Source organism: Rosa rugosa, chromosome 7 (genome assembly GCF_958449725.1).
Source record: "Rosa rugosa chromosome 7, drRosRugo1.1, whole genome shotgun sequence".
NCBI classification, from domain to species: domain Eukaryota; kingdom Viridiplantae; phylum Streptophyta; class Magnoliopsida; order Rosales; family Rosaceae; genus Rosa; species Rosa rugosa.
The window spans coordinates 33,795,977-33,819,721 of record NC_084826.1 but is presented as its reverse complement, the minus strand read 5'-3'; the positions used below and the strand labels follow the sequence as shown (position 1 = coordinate 33,819,721).

The window sequence follows — 23,745 nt, the reverse complement described above, 5'->3', positions numbered from 1 at the left end:
CTGAAAATTGTGTAGTGTGGAACCTCCTCAACGTCAAGAATAGGAGGGTATATATAGGGGACGGCCAAGGCTCTCCAAGCAATCAGAATTTTCCACATAGCTACAACCAATAATAACTCGCCAAATAAGCCCTGTGATGTGGTCCAACCAATCAAAACTCTCTAAAATACCTCCCTAATATTTAGTTGCCGAAATATATAAGATAATTTCTGATTTTATACTTTAATTCGGCCAAAACTCTTTAGAGAAAGTAGGGAATGTATCTAGACGCCTTTTAAGTTTTTTCTTGTTGTCCACACTTTTCCTTCCTTAAATCTCTCCCTATTTCTTCTCTTGGCGTCATCTCCTTGATTTCCCTTTGATTTTCACGTTGCTTCCTCTTTATCTCTCTCCCTTTTCACGGCAATCACACAAAATTAACTCCCCCAAGAATATTTCTTTCCTTAAAAATCTCTCTTTTTGAAATCTTCAATCAAACATCTCAATTTCCACGTTGTCACCGTGTTTTCCTCTAGGTATTTCACGGCAAACAAGATTAAATCCCCAAGAGAATATATTTTCCTTAAAAACTCTCCCTTGAATCTCTCCCTTGATTTCCTCTTGGCATTATCACGCCAACTCCTTCTTTCTCTCTTTGCTTTGGACGGAAAAATACATAAGGCATCCAAAAATATCTCTTGACATCACAAAACCCTAGCTCCTTTGGGCTTTCATCCATTTTTGCCGAAAATCCAAGTCTCTTGATAATTCTTGGGCTTTCTTGCGTCACCTCCTTGTCATGTCATCTTCTAAGGTCTTTAAGAAGCTTCTCTCATGCCATGACACTTCACTTTTCTGATTTCCCTTCTTGGTTGACTCAAACGTCTTGTTTTGGCAAGGTTTCCTCTTCTAGACAGGATTTCCTGGTTGGAGCAGGAAAACTTCTTTTCTTCACGTCAGCTCATTTATGCAGCCCTTTGTACCTCCTCTTGTCTCCTTCCAACGTTCACCAGCTCTTCTTTCCATTTATGAGCTCATTTCAGCTCATTTATGTCAAGGACCTGAAAATAGAAACTTTCTAAAATAAGAAAAGGAAACTTTCCTAAACTAGAATGGAAAACTTTCTAAAAATGAGAAATAGAAACTACAAAACGGAAACTTTCTACAATTAGGAGCTTTCCCAATCGAATAATGGAAACTTTCCTAAACAGGGTTTCTTTAAGGAAATAACGCAGGAAATGTAGGGAAATAGCAGTTAAAACGTCGCATTAAAATGCTCCTATCAAGAGAGAGAAAGTAACAAGCTTGATCACTCTCTCGGGTTCCTTTTTGTGCTCTCCAAAAACCCACAAAGCATGGTGTTGAATCAGAGCTTCAGCTTCTGTTTTGCTGCTCTCTTCTTCTTCATTTTGTTGGGTCTCCCTGTTTCTTCATCTTCTCCCACTTTCATTTGGATTCAAATAAGCTTAGATTCATTAAAGCTTTGAACTTTTCTATATTTTGTGTGTAAGTGCAAATGGTATCTTTGAATCTCAGGCTTCTATTGGCCGAAACCTACTGCAGGCTAAGAAAGGTTTCATTTTTGTCATACCCTTTTCTGCAGAATCTATTTGTGTTGTTTATAGATTATAAAGTTTAGTTCTTTAATTGAAATGTAGTGCTACAAGATGTAGAAGTTACTGTTTCATGTTTCAGTTATAGTGTTATGGTACTGGACAATGGAAGAAACAGTACTTTTTCAAGACCAAGTTGGGATATGTTACTAGTGATCTTTACTGTTGAGACTAATTTCGACTACATTTTTAGTGCATTTCTCTTTATATTTTGCTTAGTTATTTCCTTAACAACGTCATTTTAACTTATTTTGTGTTTTTAGGTAGTTTTGAGTCTGGAAATGGAAGGCAAGGAGATATATGCGCAGAAATGAGAAGAAATGGAGAAATGTAGTTTTCCCAGTTCTACCAGGAAAAGGAATCTCAGTCAAAGTAGGAATCCTAACTCAACTAGGAAAGAGCTCGGAAAAATGATGTTCAGAAATGAAGAAATGATAAAGTTCCAGTTGAACTAGGAAACCTAATCACACTAGAAGTCCTGATGCTGCTAGGAGACCTAGTGAGACTAGGATATGCTGTGTCTTGAAGATGACTCAAGATTGTTCAAGAATGTTCTAGAAGAAGCAAGATTTGTGTCACATTTGAAGTGGGCTTTCGAATTGGATCATTTAGAGAAGCCTAGCCCAAGGATTGAAGCATGTGACTTGCACATGAGCCTCTAGAACCATCCATGACGTCTTGAGAAGTTCATGGCCCATTAATATTGTTTTTTGCCATGACATATAGTGGTGATATTCAAGGAATTTCAGCAAAATCCATTTTGGGATAGTTTTGGATTTCTATGGAATTTTGGGGAAGAAAATAAAGGAATAAATATTGAATTTGGATTCTTGATTCCATTCTACATACTTGAGGCCGAAATAAGGTCTAGGTTCAAGGGAGATTTCGGCAATTACAAGGTGACTTGCTCTCCAATTCTCAAGGAATATTTTCATTGGCAGGATGATGTCACAAGTAGATTTCAACCTTGATATCCTAGCCTTGTCATTCACTATATAAAGGAGGTTTGTGAAACCATTCTACACACCACAAAATTCAGAATCAAAAGCCACAAACACTTCCCCTTCTCTTCCAAGTTTCGGCAATTCATCCAAGTTCAAAAGTTCAAGGACGTGAAGCATCCTCCTCTCCATTCAAGCATTCTTGTCGTGATCCTCATCCATTCCACCACCTTTTGAAGCTTCTTGCATCCTTGAATATCAAAAAGTGTAACCATGAACTCCATAATTTGTTTTCGGTTTTGGATTGTAAAACTATTTCAGGTTTTATATAAATTGCGATTTGGTTTTCTTATTTGGTTTTATAATTTACGATTTCTTGTGATGATGAAGTGTTGATTTTAGATATGTAGTTTTTGAATACTATGAAGCATGTTTTAGGTTTTAGGTTTTTGAATTGAAAATTGCGATTTCACTATATGTTAGCATGATTGTTAATTTCGAACTTCAATCTCATCTTTTATGTGTTAATTGATCTTTGGATGCATACTTAGCTTGATGAACATGTAATTGAATCTATATTAAGGTGCTAGTGTTCTAGGCTTTAATTATTTAAGTGGAAAACCTAAAATTACTTAGGTAAATTAACAATGAGTCTTGCATATATGCTTAATTAGCGTTCTAACTTGTGTTCTTGACTTGAATTGATCAAACTTCCATGAAGTTTTTTGCGTTAAAAGTATTTTTGTTAGTTCTTAGCTACCACTAGTAATTGCATGCTTAATAGGGTTAACTATGGTGCGTTCATCTAGTTAATTTTATTAAGGGAAGTAAAAAGAACTTTGTATGCGTTCATCTTTGTTCTTGATTGATTCTATGCTATAACATATTTTGATTCGTGATTTGATGTTTGAAACATTACCAACATGTTAATAGTAGTTAATTACATCTAATTTCATTCCATTCATTTAATTCTACTTGATTATGTGTTTTGATGTGTCACATGTGTATATTTACTTAGTTGTTAAATTAGAAAATAAATCCTAAATCCCCTTCTATGTGTAAATCGTAAAAATGTATATATATTCTTTAATTTGTTTTTCTAACGTTTTATTTTTCAGGAATTAATAAGTCCCTAATCCCCAGTTGAGAACGATACCCTACTTACTCTTACTACATTGATAGGGTTTTAAATTGAGCACTAACTTTGTGCAGGTCATTTACGGTACTGGACAATTATAGTGATCTGTTATTGCAAGTGATTGGTCCCTAAACATTTAAAGAAAAGGAAGAAACAATACTTTTTCAATACCAAGTTGGGATATGTTACTAGTGTTCTGTTACAGCTACTTGAGCTTTCAGTACTTTCTCAACATTAGTACCAGATTGGGAATTACTACTAGTTCAACAACTATGACTTGGTTCAACAACTGTGTCCAAAATTGCAGCTAAAGCCCCTCTCCATGTTTTACCTCATATAATCACAAGGTTCAAAAAGCCTAATCTAGACCACATGATCTTCCAAGACCAAGTTGCAATTCAAAATGTTAAAATCTGAAATAGCTTTGCCCTCAATATAAGAACACAAATACATAATGAATACAATACACATGTGACACATGCTTAAGTTAATATTGATGAACATAATTGCTAACCTCATGTGTCCATTGAAGCTCTTCTTCTCTATGCAATCTCCTTAGACACTCTCATAATGGGGAATAATGTATGTGTGTGTATGATGAATAGACAAGGGACCTTCAGCCTTTATTTATAACTTAATTAGTTCCTCCCATCAAGGATTCTAAGTTCTAAACCTGTACAAGTATGAAAATCATAGTCACGTACTTTATGGATTTATTCCATTAACAGATTCATATTCTTATACCACAATGATTCAATATCGTATAAGATTATTTGCATTAGAGAAACTCATTTACTTATCGATTACTTATTCTATAATGAATCAAGACAAGAAGTTGTGAATATAGTTAAAGAATGACATGTCCAATGTAATTTTTTCTTACATTCTCCCACTGGACTGTCATAATTTGAGCAACAAGAATGCTTTGTAAACCAGATGTAGTAATCATTGAAGTGTGCACATATGATAAGTAAAAATTCTCAGAATCTGTCACAACTAAGTCAAGCCATGATCAAGTACATTGAACTGAAAAAAATCATATGTTTATCTTAAACATAAGCACTCCCCAATTACAATGCGGTAACCAAAACTCACAATAGTCCTTTTCAGTACATGAAAGATATAGACAATGCTAAATAAACGAATCAAACTACAACAAGCATTTTCATGGTCCTGTCTTCCTGATCCTTTATACTCACAGAATCTTCACATATCAATGTGTAAACATTAGCATAGAAGTTCCTCCTAATACATTCTATATTTTAATGAAAGTATTGTTTTGGTTACTAATGTTGAAAAGCCACGAACCCTAAAGAATTGTGTTACCAGGAAGGAAAGAATCTCAAACAGAAAATCAAAAGAAGAAAATAACAAAGCACAGTAAGAAAGTCTAGATGCCAAAGTCCAACATATATGCAGCAACAACATAAAAGAATTAAACTTCAATACATGACAAAACAATAATACAGAAGGACATCGAGGTTGGAAACTAACCTTTTTAGAGGCAAAATAAAACCCAGAGATCAGAACAATAGCTAATAACCTAGCCATAATCAAAGTACCATTGAAAAATTAAATTTCAATACACAAAATAATTATACAAAAAAAGATAGAGGTAGAAACCTAACCCTTTTAGCGGCAGAAGAAAACCCAAATATTAGAACAATTGCAAATGGAGTCGAAGTCTGGCAAGTTTTGTGGCTTAGTGGATTTGGATCAAAATTTACCTCGCCATCTTTTGATTTTGGCGGTTTGGAAATTGAGATTTCCCACTGGGATGGAATTGATGAATGACACCTGTAGACCCCGTGAAATTTCGAATGTCACTTTTGGACGGGATAATTTTTCTTGACCTTTGTTTGGCCAAAGACTTTTGGAAATAGTTTGGGCTTGGGCCTTGGGCCCAAGATTAGCATAAGGTTAGAGTCCAAAATTTACTTTGGACACCCAACAGACCGGTATGCTAGTGAACCTAGCCCAATAAGTTAGTCGACCTTTGACCCGAACATCTCCCTTGATCCAATATGGTCCTTTTAGCTCATAATGACATCTTTGCATAATTTTGAAATATACTTGTGCGTGCGTTTATGATTTCTCGTTTTACCTTATTCCTTACTCGTTGGTTGAATTCCTACTCGCCTTACCCGACGCTTACTCGTCAACCAACTCACCGACTTTCAAAAGCATAATTTATTTACTCCTTATATTTTTCAAACTCAAACAAAATTCCGACCAAATTTACCTTGCCATTTTTCTATCTACATACAAGTTTGGTAAGGCCCAATTCTTATTTAGTCTTGCCAACATTTTTAATTTTTGAGTTTTCTTTTATTTATTTATTTAACTTTTATTTCCCCATCATATTAGTTTGGGAAAAATTCACCAACGGTGTCTGGACACTTAGGGGACTTTCAAAATGATACCTGAACTTACAAAGTTATCAATGTGATACCTAGACTCATTTTTTCGTATCAATATCGTACCTATGACCAATTTCCGTAACGGCTCCGTGACGGAAATTGACCGTAGGTATCACATTGATACGAAAAAATGAGTCCAGGTATCACATTGATAACTTTGTAAGTTCAGGTATCATTCTGAAAGTCCCTGAGTGTACAGACACCGTTGGTGAATTTTTCCCAATTTTGCACGTGTGATGCACGTGAGCCACTTAATGAAGACAAAATGACCGATTTACCCTCAAATTCTTTCTTTCTTTTCTTTTCTTTTTTTCTTTATTCTTCTTTCTTTCTTTCTTTCTTTCTTCTTCTTCTTTTCTGGTTTCTTCTTCCCCTGATTTGAATCATCAAGATTCAAATCATCTTGCTCGTCCGATTCCCACCGCCGATCGCCGATCAAACACCGCCGCTGCGTCTCAATCCACCTTCATGCACCACAGATGTTTCTGGTTCCCCCAACTTCAAATCCTATAGCAAATTGAAATTGTGCATTGAGGCTTCACCTCTCACTCCGAGTTCATCCCCGCCGCCGTCGCCAATGACTTGACCACAACAACCTCCACCACCGCACAACAACGTCGTTGGGGATAAGGACTGCTTCTTCCTTCACCGCTAGCGAAATCGTGGAGGATCAAGGCCACATTGTAAGGGCCACCGACCGGAAGGACCGCCACAGCAAGGTTTGCACCACCAAAGGCCCCAGGGACCGCAACATCAGGCTCGTCGCCCACACCGCCATTCAATTCTACGACATGCAGGACCGGCTTGGATACGACTAACCTAGCAAGGTCGTCAATTGGCTAATCAAGAAAGCCAAGGCCGCAATCAACGAGCTCGACTAGCTGCCACCGTGGAACCCAAACTAAATTTATGTTCATACAACATTTTCTCTGACGATGCCGATATCCGCCGCGCAGGACACGCAGAACGTGAGCCTCAATTTCTTGATGGTGGAGGCTCCGAGTTCTTTGTCTACTAATCGGCGAGGCACAATGGTGGGTAGCAGCGGAGTGGCGAAGCTGGTGAATAAGAACAGCTCGAATTTTCTGCAGGTGAGGATGGTGTGGAGGCCGAAGTTGTTAATCTTTGTCTGCCTAAAATTGCCTCTGATCGAAGTTGGGCTAGAGGCCGAAGTTGTCGGCTAAACCGATGAAGTTGCAGGTGAGGATGGTGTGGAGGTGGTGTTGCATGTCGGGAACGAAGGAGAGGATGGAGGGGTGGGATTGGAGCTATGATTTGAGAGTGGAGGGCGGGCGGGGTCTGAGTTTCTGATCAATGGTGTATAAAAGGGGGTCGGAGGAGAGAACGAGAGTGGTGGTGGTCAAGTCATTGGCGGCGGCGGCGGGGATGAACTCGGAGTGAGAGGTGAAGCCTCAATGCACAATTTCAATTTGCTATAGGATTTGAAGTTGGGTGAACCAGAAACATCTGTGGTGCATGAAGGTGGATTGAGACGCAGCGGCGGTGTTTGATCGGCGATCGGCGGTGGGAATCGGACGAGCAAGATGATTTGAATCTTGACGATTCAAATCAGGGGAAGAAGAAACCAGAAAGAAGAAGAAGAAAGAAAGAAAGAAAAAGGAAAGAAGAATAAAGAAAAAAAGAAAAGAAAAGAAAGAAAGAATTTGAGGGTAAATCGGTCCTTTTGTCTTCATTAAGTGACTCACATGCATCGCACGTGCAAAATTGGGAAAAATTCACCAACGGTGTCTGGACACTTAGGAGACTTTCAGAATGACACCTGAACTTACAAAGTTATCAATGTGATACCTGGACTCATTTTTTCGTATCAATGTGATACCTACGGCCAATTTCCGTCACGGAGCCGTTACGGAAATTGGTCATAGGTACGATGTTGATACGAAAAAATGAGTTCAGGTATCACATTGATAACTTTGTAAGTTCAGATATCATTCTGAAAGTCCCCTAAGTGTCCAGACACCGTTGGTGAATTTTTCCCTATTAGTTTTTACACCCTATTTTTCCTATCACATGCCTTAGCTTATCCAAACCCTTTTCTGCCCACACATTGAGCTTGCTTCGACCTATACAAAGCCCAAGTCTTTCCTTCACTATCACGTTCTCGTCAAATTGGGCAGAGGGAAAGTAAACCTCGTTTAGCTCCTCCCTTCCACGTTGCCATCATGCATATGGCAACTCCTCCAAGAACATCACTCCAGACCTTCAAAAGGGAGAGTCCCAAACCAGAGACTGTCGTCCACTCTCCTCTTCTCGCCCTTTCTCTCTTTGCTGGGCACATCAGTGTGTTTGCATGCCTCGAAACTCCTAGTTAGGAACCTCCGATCAAAAAACTTTCTTCAACAAAGTTGTTCGCCTATGTCTCCTCTATCTAGCCTCCAAATTTCAGCTCCATCGGATTCGATTTGAGACCTGTACACCCCTTGAAGCAGAAGCTGTTCGGAAGCGAGCCTGTTCCGGATTTCTGCTTGAATTCCCTCTCTTGCTCTACCCGAATCCCTCACATCTTACTTGAGACTGATACAAACACTTGGTAAGATTCTGGAACCAACAAGTTCCCCTTTCTTTCCTCGATTTTAGGCTCAATACATTCAAAACAACTCGATCTTCCACATATTGAGAAGTTTCTGTTTCACTCTGCATGTTCGAGATGGAGCGAATTTCTTGACCTGCAACTGGGCTCGATCCAATCAGCTCCCTCAGCTCTCTTTCCTGTTGAAACCCTCAAGAAAAACTCACCTTTTTTATTAGTCTTTGGTGAGTATCATCTTTTCCATAAAACTCTATATATTTTTGGTTGTTATTACGAATTCTTGAAGATTATGAACTTGTCACTGCTTTTGTTGGTATCTTGCTGCCTTAATTTTGATTTCTCATCCATTCTAATGTCTAGGGATTCTGCTAGGTCATGGCTACACCTTGAGTATTAGAATCGTATTTGGTTCAAAGGTTGTTTGTTGTTTGTAGCTGTCCAAATATCATGTTTCAATGCATTATGTCATCAAGCTACAGCACCTGCCCATATAGTATTAGAAAGTAACTTGAGCTGTAGATCATTAGGAGCATTAGACATGCCTCTTAAGTGTGTTGGGTTAGCTTCGACTGGCCATATTGGGTACCAAAAGAACTTTGAGCAAAAGACCAACTTTCTGCAGTTTTTCACTTTTCGGTACATCCTGACCCAGTTGCATTTATTTCAAAACTGGTGCTAAACCGCTCGGAATTTGAGATCAGTTTCTTCTAGAGAAATATAGTACACATAGATGAACATTCCGGATTTTGAATCACCTCAAAATAATTTTTCTAGAATTAGTTATGAATTTTTGAAAAAGGTGTACAGAAGCTGGTATTTCTGGACAGAATCTGCACATTGTTTTACTTTAGCGTTTAAAACCTTTACTCTTTGTTTGGTTTCACTTGAAATTCAATAACCATTTCAATCTTACTGAGTTGGTTGTCAAGCCATCCTTCTTTCAAAATTTTCCAAGAATTACCTCAAGTATTTTGGACACTCTTCCTTGGCCCTTAACAGTTCCTACTTAAACTCTGTTTCCAGCTTTTGACAATTTGTCTTCTAAAGGTGTTTTTGCCACTTTTTCCTGAAAAACCAAACTCTCCCTTAGTGCCCAAATGGTCTGGTTATTAGCTAATCAATTAGGTTAAAGGAAAGGTTCTCTTTGGAGAGTATTGCGTGTGAATATCTAGCCTAGTTTATCGTTATTAATGTCGCTTATTGATCTAGGCTCGATACTGTGGTGGAATCTTGTGAAGTTGGTGGTTGCTACAAGGTTGCATTGAGGCCAAGTTCTGCAAGAGAAAGCTCGAGTTCCAGGTAGGGGATGCCTTTAACTCTATCTATGCTTTTCTTGCATATACTATGTTTTATAAGAGGCCTCTTGCATGGTTTTTGGAAATTATCTGTTTTACAATTGAAATGGTTTGCATGGATTGGATTGATGTGTTGGCAATTGATGGGGATGTAAGGAGAGGTCAGTTCCTCCTTGAGCCACCGGTGGTGGGCAGTGTGCACCATGCCCTTGTTATTGAATTACCCCCCTTGTCTCTAGCCTTGTGATTATTGAATTCCGGAAAGTGATTGGCTAGATGGACGGTTATGATGAATGTTGTGGAAGAAGATCAATTGCCATGGAATTGTAATTACGTGGTGACGATCACGTGGAATCGCAAACTGGTTCTTATCTATTACTTTTTCTCAAAACGATAAATCATATTTTTAAACTTAGATATGGGGGCGGGCATGGGCAATGATTGGATGTAGGAGCCTAACCCCTACTTTAGTTTGTTGTCGAAGCTTGGGTACGGAGGATAATCCTTGGAGGCCAAAATTTGTTTTGTTTAAAGTTTATTTTATTTGGCTTGTTTGATTTCGTTAAATTTTTGTAACGTTATGTATGGTTGATGATGTGTGTGTGATTGCTTACCACCAAAGTGGAACCCTAGGGTTAGAACCTCCATTTGAGTTTAGGTCCTAGTGGGCTAGACCTAGAAGACTCACATAAATTACAATTCAATGAACCTAATGTAAACTTGGGCTAAGAACAAAAAAATGACGTAGGTTCTAAACTCAACACAACACCACCTTCCTCTCCTCTTCCTCGCCTAGTTCGTAATCTTGTGATTACGAGCCAAGCTGTAACGCCCCAAGCTGCACCTCACCAGCTTAAGCACGTCACAGTGCCGCGAGTCTCTAAAATAAACCGAACGCTCGATTTATATCCTAGAGAACCGCTAGGCATTTTGCTTGAAAACTTTTTGTAAAAACACAGCGGAAGATACAAATATTTTGAGGTGAAAATCCTTGAGTTGCTAAAATGAATTCTCACACACGAGGTACGAACTTCAAGGAAATGAGAACTCAACCAAAACTGACACAAGGCTAACTATCAACAGGTCTCGGAAAATGAAGTTCGGGAAATAGAATTTAGAACAAGGTCTAAACGACAGAATTTACCGAACTTGTTCCGCACACCCAGCTCCGTCCGCTATTGTCCCGTCACCAGTGCACAGTACCTGCATCCATACTGTTGTAGGGGTGAGCTTTCGTCCTCGCTGCTCAATAGGAACTCTAACTCGACTAGGTTTGAAACCGATAAATAGATTTTGGAGCTCCAGTATGAAAACATACTTAAACCAATTATTTAAATGAACGACAAACTTTAATGTTTTTCAACTTGAAAACCGATGCATGATGCTTAAATAAATACGGCGCCAAAACCAAGTATTACCTGATGGCCGGTCCCATAGACCCACTACACGACCTTACCTCAATTTAATTATCACCAGGTAAGCGTAGCGAGAGCGTCCGCTACCTAGCTACACACACGGATCGGGTCGTCATTGCGATCGCTCACCGTCCGACCGGTGTAACTAACCCTCCGGAGGTTTTGGGGATCGAACCCAAGGAAGTCAGAGCCACCCTTCGCTCTCAAGCCATCACATTTCTCACATGGTTTGGTTAGTATGCATTGCATTTGAACATGACCAAACCATACCAACTAACATGCACCATTTAATAATAATATAAGAAAATCACTAACCGAGGAGAGTCCTGAATCCCTACCTGGATTCCGATGCTTTCTCTCACGTACTCCGAGAGTTGCGAACCTTCTGTTCCTCGGGTAACTGAAGTCCTAGATTCTGACATTTCGATAGTTAATAACTTTTGATCAGTTAAACGAAATCTCGACGATTAATAAATCGTTTAAACCAACTGTTCCTGGTTGGACTAGGAGTTGACCAAGATTTGACCAACCTTTCCTGGTTTGACCAGGATTGACCGTTTTTACCATTGTTTGACCAACGTTTGACCAATTGTAATAGGTTCGATAATTAACCCAAATTACCGAACATTTTACTTAAATCACGATATCGACCATATATATTAGGTGCACCCAAATTTTATCAAGGCCACCCAATATATATATATATATAATTTATTTTCCTTACTTATTATCAAACCGTAAAATACGCAAACAAACCAATAACGATTTTTCCAACGAACGATTCACATTTAAATCACATAGTAATTCGACAGAATTTACTATGGACACCCAAGCTTCATAACTTGACCATTTTCCGATTATTCCACATCAATTCATAACTTCTACTTTTACTTCTTGATTAACAAAAGCCAAAATTCCGACCTAACAACATAATTCAATTAACCCTTACATCACCAGTCAACCATCTCACAGTAAGCATACAACAAAGCAATCAACCCCAATCCAAAATTCCAATACCAGTAGCAGATTCATCAACACGAAATCAAGAGGTTTCCAATTTCACACATTCATTCTGAACATGCAACCCATACCGCACATCCAACCCAAATCTTACTTTCAGGTATTAACACCCAATTATCACCAAGTATCAAACTTTGATTCAAGATCAAGATTATACCTTGGAAAATCGATTCCAACCAAATCAACTCACTGCCGAAACTCAACTGATGATGAACTAATGCTTCTGATGCAATCGACCCAGCAAGCTTCCCAATTTCACTTCAATAGACGCAGTCAAGACGGAAACCGAGCCCAGAAGTGTCGGAGAAGTCGCCGGCGCTCAAGAACACGGCAAAGCCGTAGCTACCCAGAAATGTAATTTGTCAAAACTTGATCGAATTGAGAAACTAAGTATACTGGGGTGTAGAGAATGACGAGGAGAAGAATTTTCATACCACAGGCGGCCCAGACGATGGCCGGATTCGCCGGAAAATGCAGAGGTTGCCGGTGATGGTTCAAGATTCTCGTCGTCGGGTTTTCCTCTCCGTGCAGTGCATGGACCATCCAAGAGCACGAGGTTGTAGGCGACGAAGAGGTGAAAAAGATGGTGGTCGGCCGTCGTCGATCGGTGTCCGGACGCCGGAGTTGTGATCGGATTGCCTTGCGGGTCGTCCGGTTTCTCTCTCTCTCGGGCTGAGAGAGCTCGAGCTTGCTGTTTGCTCTAGAGCAATCTAGAGCCTTCATCTGATCAAGGGGTATAAATACCCTAAACTCCATTCCATTTCAAGGGCTAGGATGAAGCGGTGCTTGATCAACGGTCTAGATCGCACCGTAGCATTTCTTTTCTTTTTCCATAATTATTTCAATGTTTCCCAACTTCCGAAATTCGTAAAAATTAGTTCCGATATCCGAAAAATTCCCTGAAAAATCCCACGAACTCGTCGTGTCGTGTACTTTATTGTCCAACTCTCACATTGAGTATTTCACTTTATGAAATTTTCTGAAAATTTCCTCGAGCACTTTAACTTTTATCGAAATCGATGAGTAAATTATCGAACTATTTCACTTAAGCTCGATAAATTTTTCCGGGGCTCACACAAGCCCACTATACAAGCCCAAAAAAATTTCGGGCTTATAGATTTCTTGTTTTCCAACCTAAAGGCCTTGTCTCTTTGAGGAATTCTAGGCCCAAAACACTTACTCCAAGTGTTGCGGGTGTAGGGTTCCTTGGGGAGGCAGCGCTGTGGTAATCCGGTCTCCGGGTCACCACAACACCTATCTTGAGAGGAATTCAAGTCGGGAATCTGCGCACCCCCCCCCCCCCCCCCACCCCCAATTTTCACAATTTTTTTCCTGTGAAATTGCTGATTTCACGGGATAAGACGCCAAAAGCTGGAAACATACCTAAAATTCTTATACTAACAAAATGGCCTAATAAAATCAAGAAAAAAAAAGAGAAATAAGAGTTTTTATTCATTTCCTAAAAAACAAATGATTAAAATCAATTCCATTTTCTTTAATTCATTTTTAGCTTTTATGTTATGCATAGCTACCCCAATTTATAAATAAAAATAATATAGAGGCCTTACTAGAAGAAAAATGTAATGAAGAAAGGAACTTAAGGAAAAACCTAACCTTGGCGGCGCCTCTACTTGGTTCCAGAACTTCGCGAAGAATATCCTCGTCCGACGGTGGCACCCCTATCGTCGGAGGTGGCCTTAGCCACGCTGGTGGTGTGTGGTTCGTGCTGTCAGACGGGTGTTTGCTCTCAATTGTAGGTCTAAGGCTTTTTGAAAATGTCGGGCTTGGAGATTGCAGCAGCAATGTCGGCGGGAGGTTCTAGATTGAAGGCTTCATGGCTATGGAAGTTGTAGGCACTGATTCAAGAAGCGATTTTCGGTGGATTGGGATGTTATGATCCTAATCTTTTCGACCTCCGGCGGCGACATCAATGGGAGTTGTGGCGGCTTGGGGATTGAGAAGTCCGAATCCTTTGGGGTTCGGAAATGTTTTGGTTATGCCTAATTTCGTTCGGTCTCGTGGGTGGTGGCGTTGAGGAAAGTGGCAGAGATGTTTATGGAGTTGGTGATGGCAATCGAGGAGATGGCGGTGACTGACTTGCACCGAAGTGGATGTCTGGGCCTGTTTGTGGGTCTTGGGTTGGATTTTTCTAGTTGGGCTTTAAGGGTGACTTGGGCCGAGTCTTAGGCCTAAGCCTGTAGAATGTTAGTTTTTTTTACTTTCAATAACTCCCTCTCTTTTTTTGTAAGGACCTATGCTCATTAGTTCCGTAATTAGCGCTAATGAGTGTAGTTACTTGTCTATTTGCTATGTTTTTCATAGTTTATAAGCTTGCTTTTTTAAGTGAGCGATTAGTTCGAATATAGATGGTCTATCTTCTATGTATCACAGTAATTCTTCTACTAGAACTTCTTGTTTTGTCTAGTCGAAGGCAGCAAAAGAATATATAGTAGTCATCTTGGCATGCGTTCAATAAAATCCACATTTCAAAAAAAACTACCGCAATTTATAGTAAAACATTTTCACATTGCTTTTTTTTTTCAACATAAGTTTTCTGATAATTTGTTCTTGCAGCAAATACGAAACAGAGCCTTTGTTGGAGGACCAAACTAAAGAATCTCCAATGATATCATCATTATTAGTTTTTTGTGTACAAGAAAATGTTCATATGACCCAATAGGGATGGAGGAGACACATTAATTTACATGAACATGGGCATGTGCAATTGTGCATATACCTCATCTTTTTTTTTTTTTTTTTGGCTTTAAAGATACAAGAAGACATCATCTTGAATATTACACTTTGTTGGGTACGCGCTTTCCCTAACAGAAACTTGTAACCAGATTTAATTTTATTCCAGAATCCACGCGGGAATAGGTGAGACTTGAGAGAGAGCAAAGTATCAATCAATCGATCACTGTCGCAATTTGCACGCAACCAACTGTTTTTTCTTCAAAACCTTCCAGATTCGCATTCTTAACTTCCTTCCAAGGCCCATTCTTCACCACGCGTCAGCCACACCATTTACCTGTGGACTGCAGCCAATTCAATTGAAGCAAGCTTCGCCACGTGTCAATCGACTGTCGTACATCTGCCGCAGACGAAAACTTGGGTTAACGCGTCCAAGACGAGTGAAGCGGGGCCCACGGATTTCCCTATAAAATAATCTCTCACAGCCGTTTCCACAGAGCGAGTTAGAATTTCAGTTCTTCTCGATCTCCTTCTCCTTCTCCTCTTGTCTTCTTCAGAAAGAAAGAAAGAAGAAGAAAGCAAAACCCTAACCCTAACCCTAAGATGTCGTTGAAGGGCGGCGCTGGATCTTCGCGGGAGGAGCTGAAGAAGATCTTCAACAAGTTCGACAAGAACGGCGACGGCAGGATCTGCTGCGACGAGCTCCGGGAGATCTTCCGTGAGCTCGGCTCCGAAACGACGTCGGAGGAGGTCAAGACCATAATGGCCGAGTTCGACAAGGACGGCGACGGCCGCATTGATCTCGACGAGTTCGCCGAGGTTCTCAACGGCGGATCCACCAAGGATCTCCGCGACGCGTTTGATCTCTACGACCTCGACAAGAACGGCCGCATCTCCGCGAAGGAACTGCACGAGGTTCTCAAGCGATTGGGCCAGAAGTGCTCGCTCAAGGACTGCGCGAAGATGATCGGCTCCGTCGACGCCGACGGCGATGGCCACGTCAACTTCGAGGAATTCAAGAAGATGATGAAGAAACCGTAACTGAAAACCGTAAGGTTCCGTTGTTAAAAAAGCAAGTCAATTAGATAGTTGAGATTAGAACCAGTTTGGTTTGAAATTTCATGACGTACTACTAGTTAATCTGGATTAGGTGTAAAATTGTTTCCGATTAACCTACTTGTTTCTTTATCATTGTTATTTTTCCATGCTTATGGTTGGCTAGTTGGACAATTTCTATTGGCTACTTTTACTTGTTTGTTCGGTGCCCCACTGCTTCTGGTACGGCATAGACTAAATAGCGTTGATGCGGACCAAGTGGTACCGTTGCTGACATCAACACGGAATTGGACTTTGAGCAAAAGTCTTTGATTGTCTTTGACTGGCTTTTACATATAAAAGTGTCAAATCATAGAGTGCGTTTATATAATGATATATTGAAAAAAAAAATGGAGTGTGTTGATAATTGCTATGCTTGGTGTTCTAAATTGGAGTTGCATTAACTTGGCTTTGCATCAATATGATGGATTTAGGTTCAAACTCGCTTTGTTTTTGAAGCAGAGAATCATACAATCCAGGTCATTCCTCTATTCCTAACAAACACTAGAATTTTACAGCACCATGTTGTTTGGTCAAACATCATAATCTAACGCCTTTCCAAATCCAGGTGTTGTTAAGAGTCTACGTACTCTCCATCAGCAAGTTTCACGAATGACTCAATTTTGCTCTGTAAAGACTAAAGAGAATAGAGACCAAACTCGGATCTTCTATTGACTATAGATAGGGCCCTAAATATCTTTTTTTTTTTTAAGACTTGTATTAGTAAAAACAAAAACAAAAACAAAACAAAAAATACGAACCGGACATTGATAAAGCTCAGTTTAAACTTTGGTATATTTTGTTCGTATCTATTTAAGAATATGTTTGTTCTCGGCTAAATTATGTTCTATTGATCATGATATAAAGAATATTCAGCCAAACAAAAAGAGTATAACCTATTGAAGTGAATAAAATGGGGGCGGATCCGTGGCATTACAAATTATAGTTAAAATTATACTTCAATTACCAACCATTAGATTAAAAGGTTATCAATTGATGAGATTAGTCATAAAGAATATATCATTACCTATTATTCTTCCTTTCTTTTCTTTTCTTTTTAATTAATTAATCAAATCTATTTATTATGAGTTAATAAAAATCAATAATTGCTATTCTGATTTGGAATACAATTAAGGAATCAAATCTTTCAATTGTTTTCCTATTGAAACTCATCTACTGCTCAAAAAAAGAAAAAGAAATCAATCAGATGAGGCCTTTGACGAAGCATGATGAAAACTGATTGGTTCTTTCTCACCGTTTCCTCATCAAGATGACAGAGCAAAATCAAGATTCATCATATTTTGATTGCATATCTCCAATAGGTTACCCTTAATTCTTTTATTTTTCTTTCTGTTTGCTCTAAATATTGTACAGTTCATGCCATTTGTTGATGATAAACATCAGGTCTCATGATATCTAGTTGGGTAGTTGACGTTGTGTAAAATTCTTTCATGTTTATTTAGTTTGTTAAAGTTTTCATTTAGTTCGTCAAAGGCCACATCTGATCGATTTCTTTTTCTTTTTCTTTTTTGAGGAGTAGATGAGTTTCAATAGGAAAACAATTGAAAGATTTGATTCCTTAATTGTATTCCAAATCAGAATAGTAATTATTGATTTTTATTAAGTCATAATAAATAGATTTGATTAATTAATTAAAAATAAAAGAAAAGAAAAGAAAAGAAAAATAATAGGTAATGATATATTCTTTATGACTAATCTCATCCATTGATAACCTTTTAATCTAATGGTTGGTAATTGAAGTATAATTTTAACTATAATTTATGATGTCACGGATCCGTCCCCGAATAAAATATTATTCCTTTTAGGTAGTGTTAATGTCTATTTGGGATACGTACTCCCACTATGAAAAAAATAAAAAAAAAGTAAATCACCCGTTACAAAGACAATTAATGACATTCTCTGAATCATTTAGCAAGTGAAACAAGATTATCGAATATAACACTTTTTAAAGAATGTTGAGTACCACAATTGAGAGCACTGGCAATGAAATTGTGTGAGAACACTATACATATTCTTGTAGGGTTATTGAATAAGTGAGCATCATTGAAAATGAATGATATTAATCTTTCCTAATTTTTAGGGCACAATGTAGAGAAGTATAATTTATGTCGTTCTGGCTATGAAATAAATGAAGTCTCTTCTTCGTGGTCAAAAAAATCTCACCCACAAGTCATCCCTTGATGAAATTGAAACAGAAAAAAAAAAAAAAAAAAAAACAATAAAAGTGAAACAGATTAGTTATAACAAATTACTCATCCCCAAAGCCCTTGGAGTTAAACAGAGGGAGACTAGGCGATTGAGTTAGGATTAGGCCATGTCAGGCTTCGGTCGCTTCAGTGTACAAATAAATAAACAAATGGGTCCTTGACCAATGACCAAATTTAGGCAAACATGAACCCACTTACTCCAGTAAGAGATTATTGTGCCCACTTACACCATTTAAAAATAAAAAGACTATTTTAGACAAACTTTTATTATAAAATTAAAAGCATGCCACACTCTCTCTTCTCCTATCTTTTACGTTGACGACAGCCTCTCTCTCTCTCTCTCTCTCTCCTCTGTTTCCCAAGCCCGTCGCCGGAGGCCTACATACTCGCCACCGGCGTTGGTCCTCCTCATCATCCCAGTTAGGGACGACTCTCCTCTGCAGCAGCAATCCACGGCTCGGCTTCCCTAGTCATGTGACCTCCTCATGGTTCGATTGCGGTCGCTCTTGACGATCACGGAGCCGAAATCGCCGCCGTTGTCATCCTCGTCGTCGAAGTAGTCCAAAGAGGCGTCACCGCCCAAGTCCTTGGGAGGCGTTTGAGGAGCGGAGGGAGGGAGGAGTCATCGTCGTAGACAAATGTGGCGTACGGGTCGGGTTCTTAGTCCGTGGAGCTCTTGAAATTGTCGCGTCGCTACTGTTTCTGGTCTTGGTGGAATTCAGAGTTGGAATCATCGTCACCGTGGATGACTACGGTGGAGTGGAGGTCGGGTTTCATTTCTGAGTGGGTAAAGGAGCAAGTGTGTGAGTTAGATGTTAAAGAGGCAATTAGCTACGAGTGTGCTAAGTTGAAGCTAGCTGTAGAGCTCGATGATGATGATACTTGTTACGTATTAGTGTATTACTGGGCTCTGCAAATTTTAGTGGGATGAATACTGTGGAGCCAAATTCACAGAGAAGAAAACCAAGTGGGCCATTGAGTCATTAACATATGTGGTAGAAGATATTGGTGTTATGTTTCTCTAATATATAAATACTTGTTATATGCTTGGTTTGGTAATTTTTGACTTGCCCAACAAACTTTTTCAAAATTGACTTGGCAATTATGATTTCAATTAGTATAAATGTATAAGCAAATAATTACATCTTATGTTTTGAGTGGGGTAGTTCAATGTTTGCTGGAATGGACATTAATCACTATAATTTTACATGATTATTGCCCCCTAATAAAAGTTTTATTGCCTCTCAATAAAAATTTATTGGAGGGCAATAAACTTTTTATTAAGGGGTAATAAATAATTTATTGGGGGCCAATAAATTTTTAGGGGGTAATAAACATTTTATTGGGGGGTAGTAAACTTTTTATTAAGGGGCAATAAACTTTTTATTGGGTCTTATTGGGAGGCAATAATATTCCCCAGTGATCTATGAGATCTCCGACGACCAATGATGAGAGTTCCGCGGCTAGCGACCGGAGTCCCGCGACCGATGAAGTTTCCAATGATTTCTCTCTCATAAGTGACAAAAGGAGGGAGGGCAAAATTGTCTCAAAAATAAACAAAAAACAATAAAAAAAAAATACTTAATGGGGTATTAGGGCAAAAAATGTGTAATTTATTGGGTAAGTGGGCAATCTTATAAGATGTTTGGATAAGTGGGATTAGTGTAGCTCAAATTTGGATAAATAAACATTTTCCCTAAACAAATACCGATCCTGACATCTTTCCGAGACAACAAATAGTTCAGATTAGACAAAACAAAACTTCATAGGTTCTCCAAGTATATATCAGACAGTCAAGTTACTAGGAGTTATCTTCAGACCACGGAACCCAAAATGTATAAGCTTTCATTTTGACAAAAGAAGTTACAACAATAGAATATATACACACACACACACACACACACACACACAGCCGGGTTCTGGAGTAGACGTTCGCACTTCGCTAAAGTGCGGACGTCGATGCTTCTGCAGCGTTTCAGGCGGCGGCGGCGGAGCGGGGCTTGCCAGACGGGCATCCCAGACCTCTTCTGGGTAGCGATCGAGGTCGGAGGAGATCGAGGTTGAAGGATTTTGGGCAGCAACCCCACCTGCAACTGTAAGGTTCTGGGCAACGCTGCAACCTCGTCACCGTCCGTCCAACCCCTGGCCTCCATCCGGCAACAGGCGCAGCGCCGTCGCGGCCTGAGCAGAGCTATAGCGTCGACGTTCGCACTTTACCGATAGTGTAGACGTCCTCTTCAGAACATTTTCGTGTGTGTGTGTGTGTGTGTAGGTCCGTCCGACCCCTGGCCTCCATCCGGCAACAGGCGCAGCGCCGTCGCGGCCTGAGCAGAGCTGTAGCGTCGACGTCTGCACTTTACCGACAGTGCAGACGTCCTCTTCAGAACATTTTCGTGTGTGTGTGTGTGTGTGTGTGTGTGTGTGTGTGTATTCGTACAATGAGACGAGAGCCCGGCAAAAAGAAGAACAAGAAAACTACATAGCCATTGTGGCTTCTATAAACTTCAAGAACAACTTCAAATACCCAAGATACCATACCAGGAGGGGCAGTGAAAGTGCAAACACATGCGAAGTGATGAACGCTATTTATAACATTAGAAATTGATGTGCGGTTTACAATGGTTTTTTTTTTTTTTTTCCATCAAAAGGAATTACAAAGTAAGAAAATCCACAGTTCAATTAGATGTTTGAAGGAAAAAAATGAATGATTTGACAACTGTTCTCTACTGGAGAGAATTGTTAATAGAAGATACATCTAACGTTCAGTTAAACCATCTAAACTATAGGCAGATCCAAATCCCTCATTTCAATCCACTCAATACAGTTAGATCATGAGAATATCAAACTTAACTTAATAGAGAACCTCTCAGACGTGTGTTTTTTATTCAGGCATATCAAAAACTGTTCATCTCCAGGTACTAGAACATAGGACGCAAGATCTAAACAATCTGTAAGTTTAATTTAATTCCAGTTCTCATCAAGTCCGCCACTACTTGCTAACAAAAAGGAAAATAAAGAATGAGTTAACTATGAAAAGATACGAATGTACTAGCATGAGACTGTAAGAATTGTAGATATATCTCAAGAGACAGCTAGGGCAGATTGAACAACACCACCCAAAACAAACAAGTTTCGCTTCTTTTTTATATATAGGAAAGTAACATTAAATAAGAACAGAAACAATAGTACAAGAAGTCCCTCTGAAAACTAGCAAACTGAAATGTATGAGATACCTAAAACGGCAGCAAAAAGAACAGACAAAAACACTACAGCATTCCAATCATGGAAAGAATGATCCCTACAGTCATATATAATCCTGCCCCAAATCATATCACAAGTATTAATCCTTCCCCGAGCTCTAATACAAGTTAACACCTTCAGATTGGGACACAATTTTGATACAAGAGGGGCCAAGAAGAGAAAGAGAAGGATTGTCAAAATTTTGCATCCATAAGAGACATTTAAGATAGTTAGAGTCTTCTTATCCACGTATTTGATAGGGTATAGCCACCTATCTCTATCACGTTTTTGCATGTTTGTTCTTTCCTAAAAAGGAGCTACTTTAAAATTTTAAAAATAGAATATGAGGGATTAAAAATTGTACTTGAAGAACATGTATAAGTAAGATGCAATAGCGCAGCAGGCTAGCAAATCTTCACCAATTGAACCAAAGTCAAGAAACCATGCACATCATCAGAGAATGCCAACTAACGCTCATCAGCATCCTAATGTCCTAGATTTGTTACTCACCTCAACTTACAAAGGTCAAGGTTAATCGAGGAGGATTAAAGGATTACAAAAGCAATTCCGTGCAGCTTGAGAGGTTAATGTTAGCACATCAGGTAAGCTAAATCTGCTATTAGCTTTTCTAATGCTCATATGTGGAGGAATGAGATTCCGAATTGGCCTGTTTCTCATATTCCATTGGCTTACAGGGTGTGTGTGGTACTCTTTCTCTGCATCATGCTGTTATATCCCGTGGTTTTTTTTCCAAATCTTCATTGTTTATTATGAAAATAAATGGTTTTGAATCAATGTAACAAGATATATGTCATTCATAGAAGATTAAACAATTCACACACGGATCCCCAAATTTGGGGGTTTCTCACTGTCAGATTGAAAGAAGCAAAGTTCTAACAAGTGAAAATTCTACAGAAGATTGAGTTGATAGGATTCAGAGTTTACAGAAAGGTTGATAGAGTTAAAACAAAAAAGTGAGTGAACTTACAAAACGAAGCCCTTCAAGTACTCGGGGTCTCGCTTAGCCCTCTCCTGGAACTTCTTGAACCACCGATCCAATATATCCATGGGCACCACCAGCTTGGAGCCATCGACGCCACAAAACGACTGCATAAAATTGAACAGATTCTCCCCAACCTTCATCGCCAAACGCTCAATTCGCTTCTCGGCGGTGACATCCAGAGACGGCAGCGTGGCCAGGTCCTCGACCGAGACCCCGATCTTGGCGGAGAGTGGGGCGGCGTCGGCGGTGAGCTGGAGCTGGCCACCGGGCTCCGGCCAGGGGAGGGAGAGCACCGCCGAGGGGCGAGCGACGGTGACGGCGCCGCAGAAGAGGAAGGCGGAGCCGGGAGACTGGATGTAAACGGCCAGGGCTCTGTCCGCCGGCAGCTGGAAGCCGTTTAAGAGGAATATGCACATTTCACGAACCTGATCGTACGCCTCACCTGTGATCGGAATCGAGACTTAGTGTGATTGATGCAAACCAAAATTGAAAAGCAGAGAAGATTGATTGATTGATTACCTACGAAGGTGTTCATGTCGAGGACCCAATGGAAAGTGTCGATTTGGGAGAAGGAGGAGATGTCCATTGGGAAGCTACGGTTGGGGAAAACAACCCCAAACATCTTCTTCTTCTTCTTCTTCTTCTTTCTGTGGAGTAGAGTTTAGGGTTTTAGGCTTTTGTTTAGCAGAAGAGAGAGTGTGTGACTGTAACGGTGAGGAGAGCAAATGTAAAGGAGATGTGAGAAGCCTCCGGTATAGTCTAGAATTGTCATCTTCTTTTTTGGGTCGTCTATCTAGACAAGTCGAGGACTTCTAGCAACAATAATGTGACAACCACCGTTGGATCAAAATCGAACGGTGGTAAATATTTTTAAATACACTAGTGGCCTTCGATCAGATGTCGGGTCGATTTTGATAACAAGCCTATCGATACAACAATATAGTAGAATGCTTAATAAATGGAGTGCAATCAAAACAAATCAAACTGAATCATTTGATCTAATGGTGTAATTGTAAGTAGGAAGTCGTGAGTTTGACTCACCGAAGACGTTGTAATTAATGAGTTGTTGATGTGATCAAAGAAAAAAGAACAAATGAACATGAATTTTCTAGATCC

At 39.5% G+C, this 23,745-nt stretch overlaps 2 protein-coding genes and 2 long non-coding RNA genes across 4 annotated transcripts; 2 read left to right on the top strand and 2 right to left on the bottom strand.

The window, feature by feature from the left end:
- Positions 1 to 8,226: 8,226 nt before the first annotated feature.
- Positions 8,227 to 10,518, top strand: LOC133723655 (uncharacterized). The gene is made up of 2 exons (XR_009853176.1): positions 8,227 to 8,866; positions 9,852 to 10,518. It is a non-coding gene; the product is annotated as an uncharacterized LOC133723655 (long non-coding RNA).
- Positions 10,519 to 10,876: 358 nt separating this feature from the next.
- LOC133723861 (uncharacterized) lies at positions 10,877 to 13,064 on the bottom strand. The gene is made up of 4 exons (XR_009853314.1): positions 12,807 to 13,064; positions 12,530 to 12,714; positions 11,691 to 11,767; positions 10,877 to 11,151 (listed from the first exon to the last, which is right to left on the bottom strand). It is a non-coding gene; the product is annotated as an uncharacterized LOC133723861 (long non-coding RNA).
- Positions 13,065 to 15,553: 2,489 nt separating this feature from the next.
- On the top strand, positions 15,554 to 16,260 carry LOC133721901 (probable calcium-binding protein CML23). The gene has a single exon (XM_062148671.1). It carries the CDS (start codon positions 15,667 to 15,669, stop codon positions 16,102 to 16,104), a length of 438 nt encoding a protein of 145 aa, XP_062004655.1. The 5' UTR covers positions 15,554 to 15,666; the 3' UTR covers positions 16,105 to 16,260.
- Positions 16,261 to 22,410: 6,150 nt separating this feature from the next.
- On the bottom strand, positions 22,411 to 23,383 carry LOC133723711 (protein OPI10 homolog). The gene is made up of 2 exons (XM_062150592.1): positions 23,149 to 23,383; positions 22,411 to 23,071 (listed from the first exon to the last, which is right to left on the bottom strand). The coding sequence occupies exons 1-2, from the start codon at positions 23,249 to 23,251 to the stop codon at positions 22,611 to 22,613; spliced, it is 564 nt and encodes a 187-aa protein (XP_062006576.1). The 5' UTR covers positions 23,252 to 23,383; the 3' UTR covers positions 22,411 to 22,610.
- Between the last annotated feature and the right edge of the window lie 362 nt (positions 23,384 to 23,745).

Bases quoted from the DNA above. Each gene is read 5' to 3' on its own strand.
- LOC133721901 (XM_062148671.1), top strand. From the start codon at position 15,667: ATGTCGTTGAAGGGCGGCGCTGGATCTTCGCGGGAGGAGCTGAAGAAG.
- LOC133723711 (XM_062150592.1), bottom strand. From the start codon at position 23,251: ATGTTTGGGGTTGTTTTCCCCAACCGTAGCTTCCCAATGGACATCTCC. The intron at 23,072-23,148 runs GTAATCAATCAA...TTCCGATCACAG, and splicing joins CGACATGAACACCTTCGTAG to GTGAGGCGTACGATCAGGTT.